General features: G+C 37.9%; 1 protein-coding gene across 2 annotated transcripts in view; it reads right to left on the bottom strand.

The window, feature by feature from the left end:
* mgll (monoglyceride lipase) overlaps positions 1-10,908 on the bottom strand; it is a 39,492-nt gene extending 28,584 nt beyond the window's left edge. Inside the window, exons 1-2 of one of the 2 annotated variants that reach the window (XM_028000475.1) lie at positions 10,725-10,908; positions 8,107-8,245 (exon numbers count right to left, since the gene is read on the bottom strand). In XM_028000475.1, the coding sequence (XP_027856276.1) occupies positions 8,107-8,234 (128 nt within the window). In that variant the 5' untranslated portion in view covers positions 8,235-8,245; positions 10,725-10,908. Of the gene's footprint in view, positions 1-8,106; positions 8,246-9,547; positions 9,654-10,724 lie in introns of those variants that run through there. The other variant, XM_028000388.1, reaches the window with a different exon arrangement.
* Between the last annotated feature and the right edge of the window lie 2,711 nt (positions 10,909-13,619).

The raw sequence follows: 13,619 nt of genomic DNA, 5'->3' as shown, positions 1-13,619 counted from the left end.
TGTAGTGAACAGCATGCTGCCGACTCCGTTTCTTTTCAAGATGTTCTCCATCCATAATTTCACCAAAAGGGTTTTTGATGCAATGGATGAGCTCACATTTTATTTCTGTCCTGTAACAAAACGTATGAAAACAACAAAATAAATTGTATTTTCAGTTTAAACGCTTTGAATAGTCGCATACTGGTTTCATTCAGTAACAAACTGCAGACAGCTAAGTGACATGACCAAGAAATCCTCAGTATGATGGCTCAGTCACACAAAGCCACCTCACTTTTATCAGGCCCTTTCCAAGCATCTGTTTTGCATTATTATTTGAACTGGATACTACGTTTTGGTATTATTATTTGGTACACCAGGTTCAATTTAGGGTGAAAGTTTGAGGTTCCAAAATATTTTTTTGCCACATTCCATCAACAAAATTAATATCAAACAAAGATACAATTAGTAAATAGAAATTAACAGTTTTCAAATGGTGACCAGCTGCCCAGCAGGTAATAGTCTCAGCTAAGGTCAGTATCTTTTACTCAACAGTAAGAATAAGACAGGACTAAATAGCATCCAAGGTAGAGTTGCAAATTTATTTGTGATAAAAAAAGACTAATGTTTAATTTTATGATTAAACAGACTATTTTGCAGATGATGGATTTAGGGACAGTTACATTTTCATATTGCCTTTTCCAGTAGCAAATGAAATCACCACTTGGAAACTGTTTTTTTAATAGGTTGGACATTTTACTCCGGTTGTCTTTGTCTGATATTAAAATCTGTTTGATGACGTAGAAAAGGAGCATATGCCAATAAAATGAAAAGGAAGAAATCTATATGGGTGAAAACACTTCTTGACAGCACAATAACATTATCATCAATTCAAATGAGCTTCACCTAAAGTGCACCATGTTTGCCCAAGGTTTGCATCATCACCTCCATAATTAATGCCTATCTAGATCTGTCCTGATTACGTAAAGCTGGAAAACTTTCAGATTTTCCTCCTTTTTCAAAGGATTCTTGCTTTTCATTGCCTCTTCTATCATGGGAACTGGAGATCTACTTCTCTCTCACACAGCTTCCGCTGCTGGAACAACGTGGCTTAGAACAAGTCCTATTAAACCACCCAGAGAGTGAGAGACAGGTTGTGGCTCCCACTGCTTTAATACGGGGCTAGTCCAAACAGCCACAGGGTCTAAACAAAGCCAAAGCCCTAATCCACCTTATGTATAGCCTGTGGGGTGCAGCAAGGTTATAAGCTTTATAAAGCTCTCAATGGTCCCCAAATTATCCACCATCACTGGTGAACATTACTTAGAACAGGAACTTACCAGAATTTCAAACACCAGTCAATACTATCTTTCTGCTGTCATGTTTTCACATTGCTGCTAGTAACAAGGTTTAACATGCTTAAAATGGCTCATCTTCATTTAGTTGTTTAATATTGAAGAACATTGAATTATTTTAATTTGTAATATTCATGAGTGTGACTTTAGAGTTAGTAATCTATGACTTTCTATTTTTCAGGGATTTAATTGTGACCTGATGCTGAGGCAACCCTTCAAAATGGGTAAGATCAGAAAACACGCCATTCAGCTAAAGCACATGTATGTTCACTTCTATAAGCCCAGGAAATGGCTACAAGAAAATTACTCACCCAAACTTCCTGGCTAAATGTAAACAGAAGGTCATGAGGCCCAAAGCAGAATTTAAGTTGCCTATTCGCAGATGTATCTATGGAACGTAAAATTGTTTGTGGAAAATCTGCCTATTTTCTGATTTTTTTCATGAAGCAAATCTAAAATACTCAACAGAAAATGCAACTCAGGAAGCTGAAGTGCCTAGGTGCAATGCTACACACACGGTAGGCACACACTATTGGATGGTGCTTGCAAAGCAGCCAATCCAGGAGGACCATTGATTTTTCTTGACACTGATTGCCTGTAAAGCGAAGATCAGAAAGACTGCAGCTATTTAATTCTCCAGTAGTGCAAAGATGGTTTCTACTGTGTCAGTACACATTAAGGTACATTTGTTGTTTGAATTATTAAAACAGTGTTATAAGTTCCTTCAGATGGAGTGACAAGTTTATGCAGATTTAAGCTATAGTTTAGTCCCTAACACCACCAGGGGACTGAATACTGGGGATCCACTATTTTGTCTAATCCTACTGTAAGTGCTTATTTGTTTACATAAACCCCTAATATAAAATTGTATCTGGATTGTTTGCTAAGTGTATGAATAAAAAAGCTAACAATAAAACAGAAGCTAAAGAAGAAACAGACTTCAAGATGTTTTTATTTTTTTTTTTTTTTGAAGGAAATTAAACACTAGAAAGAGTTTCTGTATGTCCATTTTATTTTACTCTTATTTCAAGTAAATTTGAATGTATTTCCACTGATAATGCTTTTCCTTTCTCCAGTATTCTGAAGTACAGTGCAAAAAGACTCGCAGAGACTCAACTGTAACTCAAGTGTCTTAATTCAATATAACTCAAAACCATTTAAGACACATTCAGGCTGAACTCCCAGGTGGCAGGAAGAGTTGATGCACTTGGAGCAAAAAATAAAATGGATGTGACAGATAAGAACTGCGCGACAGCTGCAAAATGATGCAGAGTTTGACAAGTAGAAAGTTAATGTGACAGACCAGTATGGAAAAGGATGCTGGAAACGGGAAAGTTATTATGTTTGTGTCAAAGTGTGCTGAGCAGAGACGGAAAAAAAAGACAAGAAACAGGAAATTGCTGCATGATGGAGAAAGACCGAGGCAGACAAGCTGTGACAGTAGGAAAGCTTAAACCGATGGAATAAAGAATGGTGCTACTTTTATATCTAAAATATTCCTTTGCACAGACAAGTTAGGTTTTTTTTTAGAAATAATTTATCAGAAAGTCATAAATAAAAAGGAACCTAATTGTGCAAAGAGCTGATCTTAAAATGAAAAGCTCAAAAACAACAAATTTCCACATGACATATATAACGATGGCAATTAAAACTACATAGTAAAATTCTATTGCAACATTTAATTTGGTCACCTTCCTAAAATAATAGCTAATTTTTTTGGCAAAAAGTGGCTTATGCCATTAATTTACAAAGATGACAAAATAATCCTTTAAATGTCTTAACTCCTTGAAGTAAGATAGATGCTCAAAAACACAATTTATGGAAATTATGAAATCCCTTAGAAGCATCACCTGAACCCCATGCTACCACAGAAACCTCCACAAACTGCCCTCCATAAACTCCTTAGCAACTTGGCAAAGGAAAAGCATGGTTTTCTGATCCACTGCTAAGCCAAATGCCACACTGCACTTCTTGAATGTGAGGTTTGTGAACTAAACATTCCCAAAGACTCTGCAGCATCTCAGTACACATATAATATTATTGAACATCCTCAAAGACCTCCGGTATGATTTATAACTGGATTACTCATACCTCAGCCAAATTAAAGGACACTACCTAAAAACATACATCAGTTCCTAATATTTAAAGTGAGCTGCCACCTAAAGTCAATATCATAGATTATTCATTATAGCTCTGCCATAAATACCCCTGAGAGTTCATACAAAGAGAACCATTGTAATGAAAGTACTATTCACAGGCACAGGAGGAGAGTTTAAACCGTCTGACATTGCTAAAATGGAAACAGAAAAGGAAACCCTGACCCCATCTGACATTTCACTGTAAGGGGCTACAGCTGTTTGCTGTATACAAAAAGAGCTAGTAAAGTACAGGTGCAGGTTTCAGGTATAGCTCCAAATCGGTCAGTGTGTTCATGTTTTTTGATGGTTAACCCAAGTCAAACATCTGCTAGGACCCTGTTAATGATTACAGTCCCTATGTCTGTCTTGTTACCTTTCACCTGTTTCTTGTTAAAATAAGACCATTTAGAAGCCTTTGACCTGATTTTTTGTTATGCTCACTTTGTGTGAAAATAAAGTAGCACCTTTTTTAGCAGCTTCACAGTGGTGATCTGGTCTAACATAGTTTCCCTCTTAACATGAGCTACTTAGCAAGTTTTGTAATAAAACTAAAAATAGAATAAATAGTAATGTCTGGAAGATAACCTTGAATGAATGCCGAGTTGATATTTTGCCCCAAACACTTCAGTTGTTGCTGTTTTGAGTAAGCAGTAAAATAAGTACTGTTGTACTGGTAAGATGTGTGACAGTAGTATCCACTAATTCACTGAAAGTGTAATTTAAAGTTTCTAAAGTATTTTTTTTCCAGATGACTTTTAATAAAACAGAGTAGTAAATACAAACAAAAAAAGTTTCCATTAATATTTAGTTAATTCTTCATAATTATTTCCCTGTAAAATAATAAGCTACTAGAAAGGTAGTTATATCTTCTATTTTTTCCCAGAATACAGAGATTTTGTAAAAAATTCTGGTTCTAAAATGGCAAAAAAAATAAATAAATAAACAAATGCTCAGATATTATTCCTATATAAATTTGATGTATCATTCCGGTAGCACATTGTGCATTAAACTTTTTGTTTTAAACATTTGTATGCTAATTTGAGAATTTCATACCTGCTTATCTTTATGTTTGAGGTACATTAGCAATCTTTAAATACATTTAAATACAAATGGTGCTGAGTGGTTGGCTTTTTCCCTTCTAATTATTTACTTATGATTTGCCTGTTGCATGTAGGCCTTTATCCTTTGACCGTTACAGTTTTTTAAAAGATATTTATTTTCATGAACTATTCTTGCATTCGGTCATCTAATCATCTAGTATGTTCAAACAAAGGTCACCCTGCTTGGGCTTTCCCCTTTCAATCACTATGGGGTTTCATTTTAGCCTGAATGATTAATTTCTGCTTTTTAACACTTCAGTGCATTTAATATTTTGAGTAGCTGCAGAATTATTACTTTGCATTATACTCTGGTCGTAATGCAAACGGCATTGTGATACCTTGTAGAAATGAGAATGTAAAAGACCGACTTTAATAAGTCCCCTGGTGATGAATAATAAACGGCTTATTATGACTACACTAATCACCTTCATGGTTTTTGTCTGAGTGCTTTGTTGTTCAAAAACCTAATGATTCTGATTAGCATTTAGATAACTGCTAAATTAATGTTAATTACCTCTTTTTTGTGAAAAACATAAATTGCTACAAGCAATTTTTTGTAACCTTCTTTGGGTTCTGTTTATATCAAGAACAAAATCCTTAATCTTTTTACGTAGTGCAAATAAATTTCTACTACATCCAAAAATATATACCTTAAATGTATCTATATTATTGTTTTACAATTTAAAATATTTTTTCTTGCTGAAACTGAAGTTTTGTCTTCTTCATTTTCCTTGATCTAAATCTGTTTCTCACTGAGTAAGAAGCAGATTCTACAGAGATGTAGAAACCTCTACATCAATAATATATTACAGTTACTGCATCTCATAATAATAATATGACAGCAGTTGCACATGGTCACTGTAAGCATGTGGCTCTATTACAGGAACCCTTCAGTCTGTGTCTTTTCTTTTTAAAGAGATAGGCTGCTTTTATCCAAACCACCTTAGGGTGAACAGATGCCAGTAAGTCTATCAGAAGCTGGGTTAGTGATTTAACCCTGACTTTCCAGTTGAAGACAATCCCTCCACCAAACTATTTTTAAACCCAACATTGTTGATTTATCATTAAAAAAAAATGCAGTTTAAAACTACAACTGTAATTCCACCATCACTACAGAGCTGCTGCAATTCTTCACCCAGTAAAACTGAAAAGCGCTTGTCTGTAATTACGACAGCCGCAAACTCAATGAAAAACTTTTAATAAGTCTGGGTAAAGAATGCAACCATCACATTAAAGTTTAATTGCGGCTTTTGTTGTTACACACTTTGGAATCATGCTTACTCAAAACTGTGGAGCTTGCGTCTAAAACTTAAACAGCTGATCTGCTTTAACCAACTCCAATGAATAACACTGTCACATGGCTGATCTAAAATGTCGGTAAAGTCGTGAACACAACTCGATACGGCCCACAGGGGCTACTCAGTCTCCTTCTACTGTGCCTGCTTGCGGTTTTAGCAGGTTTACTGGTTGCTCTCCAGTGAGAAAGCGCCTACGTAGGCCATAAAAAGCTGCAGCTTTAAAACAGTTACAGCACAAGCGACTCTGCAGATATTCCGATGCTACGTTGCTTCAGCTTTTTAGCACATGTGTAAGGGAAATTCTTATCCATTAAAGGATGGATTTAGTGTGAGAGTGCTGTTGTTTAGATCCACAGGAGCATTGTGGGCAGTATTTGCCTCATCAGTCATAGTTACAGAAAAACAACGCCTCAGTGTTTGAAACTCATCTGCCTAAGCATATACACACAGGTATACAAGTAACCCCGTGTACAAACACAGAGTTAATCACGGATGACTTCTGTGTAAACACACGGATATACAGATGTGGCTGTAAACCGGGAATCTGCTCCACAGCTGAGTCAGAAAACAAACCGTGGTCTTTATGAAATGTGTGGGCCCATGTGTGAATTCCAGATGTTCTGTTTAGCGTGGCATCATTTTCTGGCATGCATGCAGCTTTGCGGCTGGTAGGAGAGGTTGACTTCTCAGAGATGGGAGTAATGCGTTGCGTTTCGTACACTGCCATATACACACATGTGACAGGTGCAGAGGACTTTAAAAGCTAGAGACTGCATACCACAGGGGGCCCAACAACAGGAGGCTGAGGGATGTATCAGCACTACAGTAAAGTACTGTTTTAATACTTCTGTGATTTGATGTCGCTTTGCCAAGGACAGAATGATGTTATTTATCCATCAGAATGGAGAATGAGTCAGGATTTCAGACATTTATGCTGTCTAATTGTGAACACTACATGTACAAAGTAGATTCTGTCCACAGGGGTTAAAAGCACACTTTAATTTCTAATATTTGTGACATGTACTTGGACTGGGAATTGTCTCCTGGGCTGATGGATGTCCCTTAATACTTGACTGTACTGAGGTAACAACAACACTCTTCAATGTTTATATTACTGAGGGAAAAATAATCGAGGTTAGCTCTTTTTGGCATCAGCAAGTTGTTTAAAGAAAAAAAAAGTAGGTAGAAAATTTTAAAAACTGTAATAAGCTATTTATCCTATATGACATGTTTAGATGTGAAATACATAAATATGTTTTTCTGTATTTCATAGTATAATTCTTGTAGACAAATCAGTTCAAATCAGTTTTGTCAAGTCAAAGCTTCAAATGAACTCAAGATAGGAAACTGGCAATGAAACTCAAATCAGTGCATCTTTAATTCTTATTTTGAACTGTGTTGCCCCCCTTCATGATGCTGCTATTGCAATTCTATTAGCATTAGCTAACAAGCCGTTTTAAAAGCAGAGTTTGAACTGTCCAAATAAAAGAGCCTGTAGGCGATTGGTCTGGTTCTGTAAAAGTTAAATGCATAATAACATCAGTGACTATTTTACCTTACAGCCTGAGCCACACATTCAAATTCTGCTGTTTTTTAAACAGGGTCATAACCCAGTGTCAGTAATCATGTTGTCTATGCAGGGATTATCATAATTTATGAAGCACAATGAGTCGAAATAATCCAGATTTCCTATAGATTAGAGCAGTTTTTAGTCATTATTGACTCCTAATACTGACCTACTTTTATTGTTTAAAGCTCCATGATATCCAAACAGAAAACCTCCAACCAACTTATAACTCAATAAATAAAGGTTAACAGCCTATAAATGATTAAGACAGTTTTTCAGCACTGATGAAACAGTCTGACCAACTCTTGCCTGCTGGAAAGTTAAACCTTAATATATAAAAAATGAAATAAAAGAGCTCAGACTAACTGGTGCACTAAACACGAGGTGCTGGGCAGCTGATGGCTTAGCCTTAATGGTTTTACACCCACACAAACATGCGCAAGCAAGGTTTCAATAGACAACCCAACTGTCATCTGAACCGCAGTTCCCCATCTGTTAAACTTAAAGTCATGTGACTCCATGACGGGAAACAGCCATGTGCGCCGAATTACTTGTAACGTCACATCACAAGATCACACATTGAATTAAAGCAGATCAAACCCGTGGAGTGTTTTCCTGTTGATTTTGTCATGACTACGGGTCACGTTTCGCCCACTCTGCTTTTTCACTGACCTTGGCGGACTTGCGGGCTCCCAGTAGCGGCAGAACAGGTGCAGTCCGTCGGCGTTGACGATGTGTCGCAGCTCGGTGTAGGGGACTCCCTGCGGGCTTCGCCGCGGAGCATCTCCCGGCTCCGGCATGGAGGGTCCGTCTGCAGAAAAGACACCGAGCAGCGATGACAGCACGTCGCTGCCACCGTAGAGGTAGCAGCTGAAGGCAGCGACGAGCAGGCAGGCGGCAGTGGTCACGGCGTTCATCGTTTAGTATTTTTTTAAAATATTAATATAAATAATGTATGTTGTTGTCCTTCGTCGCGCGAGGACCGTGTGATGTCACACGGTGTTTGTGGGTCAGTAAGGATCTAACGTGGAGCTGCGCGCGCTCATTACACACACACTAACCGACGCGCGCGCACAGAGGCAATGTTGTCTTTGATGTTACGTCACAGGACCATATGGTGTGCTAACTACAAGCTCGCACTACCAGTTCTTTCTCTTTACACCTGCCCAGTTAAAAACAGGTTCATAGTCATATCACAACAGTGTGGTTCATTATTCATAGAAGACAAAGATCCGTAATATTCATGTATTTGTAATGCAATTACTCAATTGGATTATATTGCCATTATGTCCAATAATCAGTGGTGGCTGGTTAAAAATAAACAAACAAAAAAAATATCTCGGGGCTGATATATTTCTCTTCCAAGTCCAGTATGGATTCCAATGAACAGTAGGAAACTGACTACAGTTCCACAATTATATAACTTTCTTCATACAGTGAAATACCATGGAGCGTTAAATTAGCTAAACATAAAAGTTCTGTTCGTTAACTTGTGAAATATGCAGTATTTAATCATGAAATCAAGGTCAATAGTTAACACTGACTCAAAAACTACGAGAACCAACAAGCAAAATTCTATTAAAACTGAAGATTATCAATTATTACACTAGACAAGGCCTTCCTATCATAAATAACAAAAACACACTGGTATGGGATGGAATAATTACGTCTACCTTGAAAAAAGTAACCCAGAAATGAGAAGAACTACAGCTCCATAGGAACCCAAACACCAAGCACCCCTCCGGATTTATTTGTGAATGTCCATACAGCTGAGTCAGCAAACAGAACTTCAGCTTGTCCTTGTCCAACACCACATCAGAATCTGAACATCATTTCAAGCAAACATTATTGGAACAGGAACTCAAAAAGAGCATAAACATTATTAACAATAATAATAAAAAAGAAATCTTAGCAACATTTACCCAGAGCAACATTAGCATTTTGCTAACAAGGGCAACAAAATGCATAAAATAATCCACGTCCAATAGCTGATTGTCAACAAAGACCAAGTGATAGCTTATGATGGACAGAAAAATTAAACAATGGAAAAGAGCAAAGCAATATGGAAGCTAAAACTAGTAACGCAGGCTGAGGAACATAATCTGTAGCTTACGTGTCTGCTGAAAAATCCTTTGCATTTTCAAGCAAGGTCTCCCTCCCCGACTGCTGTTGTCGCCATAATTAACTTCGTCACCATGGCCACCCAAAACTTTCGGCATCTTTGATGTCAGGGCAAAATTCCAAGCAAACCAAAGGCGTTAGAAATGCTGGTTGGTCAATTATTTACTATTTTTCCATACACGATTCCCTTCTGTGCGGTATATCGCCACTGCTAATGTCTACTTATTTAAGTTAGTTTTTTTTTTTTTTTTTGTCTAGTTCATTGCATCTTTTGTGAACACATGCACGTCTGCCTGACACTGGGTTAAAAGTGGATATGTGCCCTTGCACCTCCACTATAAAAACAAACAAAAAAAAAATATAAAAAATACTGCAATCGTATTTCTGGTTTAGTGACTTGACGGCATACCTTTTTCCTTACGGTCAAGATTTCAAAGAATTTGGGGAATTTATTTCTTTCCTTGGAAACAAAGAAAGAGAAAACAAAACAAAAACAAACAAACGTCATTGTTTGTTTTTGTTTTTTGTCCTAATATCGTTTCAGAGCCTTCTTCTTTCTTTTCTTTTCCATTTTTTGTTCATTTAAAGCAAATCCAGAAGTCTGAATTAGCGCTCAGAGTTATGTTACTGTTCGGGCATTTTGCGCATAGGACCTCGCACATCATGCGTGTATAGATCTTGTTATGATGTTGGACTGAGGAGACCCTTACTTGGACAATGCTGTTCTGGAGGCATGCGTGCGTAAAACCTCGCTTTTGTTTTGCGCTGGGGGTCCAACGTTCCAAATCCAAACGCTCCGGGAAGGTACTCCCTTTAACCCGACAGCGTAATGATGGGAGATTTCACCAAAAGCGCCAAGCGATTGCTCTTCGAGTGCCTAGATTTGAAGCTGACATCAAAAACCCTGCAGTCAATCGATAAACTTGGTCGACTGCAGGTCCCTTTGCGTGCTCGCAAAAGAGTGTAATGTGCGATTTGACATCATCAGCAACATTTGAGGTCTGCCGGGTTTAAATGCGCAAAGGTGGAGAAGACGTTCCGAATGTAGATGCAAAAATGCAACTTAAACCAAATGAGCAATTCGCGCTGGCGATGGACAGTGTCCCGCAGACGCACTCTTGAGTCTGGTCTGTCATAAGAATATTAAAAGATTATGAAGATCGACTGACCTGCACAAGGAGCGTCTGCAGCCAAGTTTCAGCTCCAATCTGTCTCTGATTCCCCCCTCTCTCTCTCTCTCTCTCTCTCTCTCTGTGTGTAAATCGCTTTCCGTTCGCCTCCAGTCAAGACAAGAATGCGGTGAGCGACGTTAGGGAAGAAACTAAATAACTGTTCACACACACTCCCATCCTTTCTTCCCCTCTCTCTTTCTTAGAAACACACATACACATTTTCCCAGAGGGAGAGATGCAGTTCCTCTGTCCCTCCCTCAGTTTAGCCTCATTTACAGTTTAGCAGGACTCAGCATGCTTCAGCCCACATGGTTCCCGTTTGTGCACACCAAGGTGCAATATGTATTTAATATTAATGTCATGGATCTTTCTTTCTCTGTTGCTCCCTATGCTTTAAGGATAGATCACATAAAGAGATTTTTCTTTCTTGCATTTTTTTTTTTGCAACAGACTTAGGCCAGGTTTCTTTTTCTTGTTCCCTTTGGTCAAAGTTAGACTGGAGATTTTAGCTGATAAAATTACAATTCATTTAATTTCAAATCACGTTTTCTGTCCACAAAACGGAAATCTATTATGGTGCCCTCAAGTACATAAAAAAAAAAAAAATAATAATAATAATAATAATAATAATAATAAAAAAATCTTGAGATTGAGAATCTTCACAAGAAAAACAGACCGGAGACAGGACAGCATATAGCAAACAGAAAGCACATTAAACAGAGTAAATTAGAATAGATTATAATGTTGTGCACTTCTTCTTTTTCATTTCACAATGATTGTAAAAAAAATAAAAAAGAGAAGAAGGAATATTATCCAACACTAAACTGGACTTCTCCAAATGAATATTATCACAAACTGCCTCAGAATTGCGGACACCGTGAAATGACAATAGTTTGGTGATTACTCTTTTGTTTGTTTTCTTTAGCCTTTAAAATGAAGAAAGTAGCCAGTTTAAAAAAAGAGATTTAACATTTTTTCTTGAATTTCATAAAAATGGCAAATAAAGAAAAATAATGTTAGGTTTTCAATGAAATGCCAAAAAACATTTGGACAATTGTTGATATTGGTATGATTTTGCTGGTTTCCGATTTGGTCAGACATGTTCACAGGCATATTATATATTTCCAGAGCCACAGGAAGCAGACCCCCAACTTAGACAGAGTGGAGGGCAGTGGGTAGCACTGCTGCCTTGGAGCAAGAACGTCCTGGTTTTGAGTCTCAGTCTGGGGTCCATGGAGTTGACATTTTCTCATTTGACATTTGACATTTTCTCCCTCTGCATGTGTTTCTCTCCAGGTACTCCAGCTTCCTCCCACAGTCCAAAAACATGACTGCAACGTCAATTACCCTTAAGACTGAGTGTGTGTGTGTGTTAAGCATGGTTGTATTCCTCTGTGTTGCCCTGTGACGATGGTGACTGGTGCAGGGTGCTCCCTGCCTTTTGCCCTCTCTGCTCTGTTGCCGAGAGCTTCTTCTCTAGGTTTATCTGAGCTTCACCTCCATTTGTAGCTTTATGAGAGTTGACCAAAAGCGGTAAGAAAAACTAAGAGCGAAAAGAAAACCCAGGCAGATAAACTGCTGATGAAACATTTAGAGATTCCTGGTCAGTGGAGGTCCATGTGGGAATGTCCTTTCTGCAGAAAACAAACATCCCTCTCTCAATCATTGCAAACTAAAAATACAACTTTCTGATAATAATTGATGTGCTGGATAAACGTCAACAACATTTTTAAGAGAAATGCAGGAATTCTTCTTTGTCTTTTTAAACTCAAATCCCAAACTCCGACTCTCACAGTCAGTGTAGAAAGATCAATTTTAGGTTGTAACAGTCGGCTTTTGTCTTGCTCGTCTCAATCTCTGACAACCCCGATGTCAAGAATTGGATATGCACACTCCTTCACAGTCGTGTTGCTCAGGTCAGTAAACCGAAATCTATCACTTCGCAAGAACCCTGAGTCATATTGAAGCACACTGCAACTGTTGTTATCAACACGTTGAACGTTCAACGATGCATTCAGTAAGTGTGGTACTGACAGATATAAATGTAAATAAAAAGAAAGAAGTTGCAATTGGCTAATAGGAGGCATTTCAAGTCCAACAAGTTTCAACGTGGGGTGTAAACGGATCAAACTTGTTTGTTGGAAACTCCTACAGATGCTTGGAAACTCCTACAGGTCCTACTTGCTTTGTTTGCAATTTGAATCTCTTGAAAATAACTGAATGTTTTTTCTTCTTCTTCTACTCTGCAATAGCCCTACTGGAAGTGGTAACTACCTTTAGAAAGGTTTCTCAGTTGGGTGTTTTTGTTGTCAGCGCCAACTTCCTCTGCTGGTAGATTCATTCTTAATAAGTGTGGCAAGGACTCAAAGCAGAGTCTGGCCCAAAACGTCACACTTCTGCAGATGTCACCTCATTGCCTCATCTGCACCTGAAACACTTTGTGCCTCAGCAGCCAGATGTTTTATTTGGGGATCGGGATTTTAATAGCATAATCATATTAGACAAATTTCAAGCTGAATAACATTACACATAGAAATGTCTCCAGTCCAACATGTGGCTGCAGATGTAATTTATTATCTCAACCAACTGGCCAGTTTGATAACTGGTCTGCAGCAGACAGCAGTCACTGTTGGACTTAAAATCTTATTTCTGCTGACCTCTACTGGTTTAAGTTCTCACTTTACTGCAATGATTTTAAAGGATTCTTCTCCTTTATTTTTATCTTTTAATGCACCACTTTTCAACGACTTTCCCTCACTGCATATATAATCTTATAAAAGTCCTGTTATTTACTTCGGTTTAGACAAGAGCACCGGTGTTCTTCACACCTGGTCACCTAACTGGCCAGGTGTGAAGAACACTCTTTGATGGTAATGTCAAGTGCAAAAGAAT

The sequence above is a fragment of the Xiphophorus couchianus genome, chromosome 1 (assembly GCF_001444195.1).
Source record: "Xiphophorus couchianus chromosome 1, X_couchianus-1.0, whole genome shotgun sequence".
Taxonomy (NCBI): Eukaryota; Metazoa; Chordata; class Actinopteri; order Cyprinodontiformes; family Poeciliidae; genus Xiphophorus; species Xiphophorus couchianus.
This window is presented reverse-complemented; position numbering and strand designations above follow the sequence as displayed.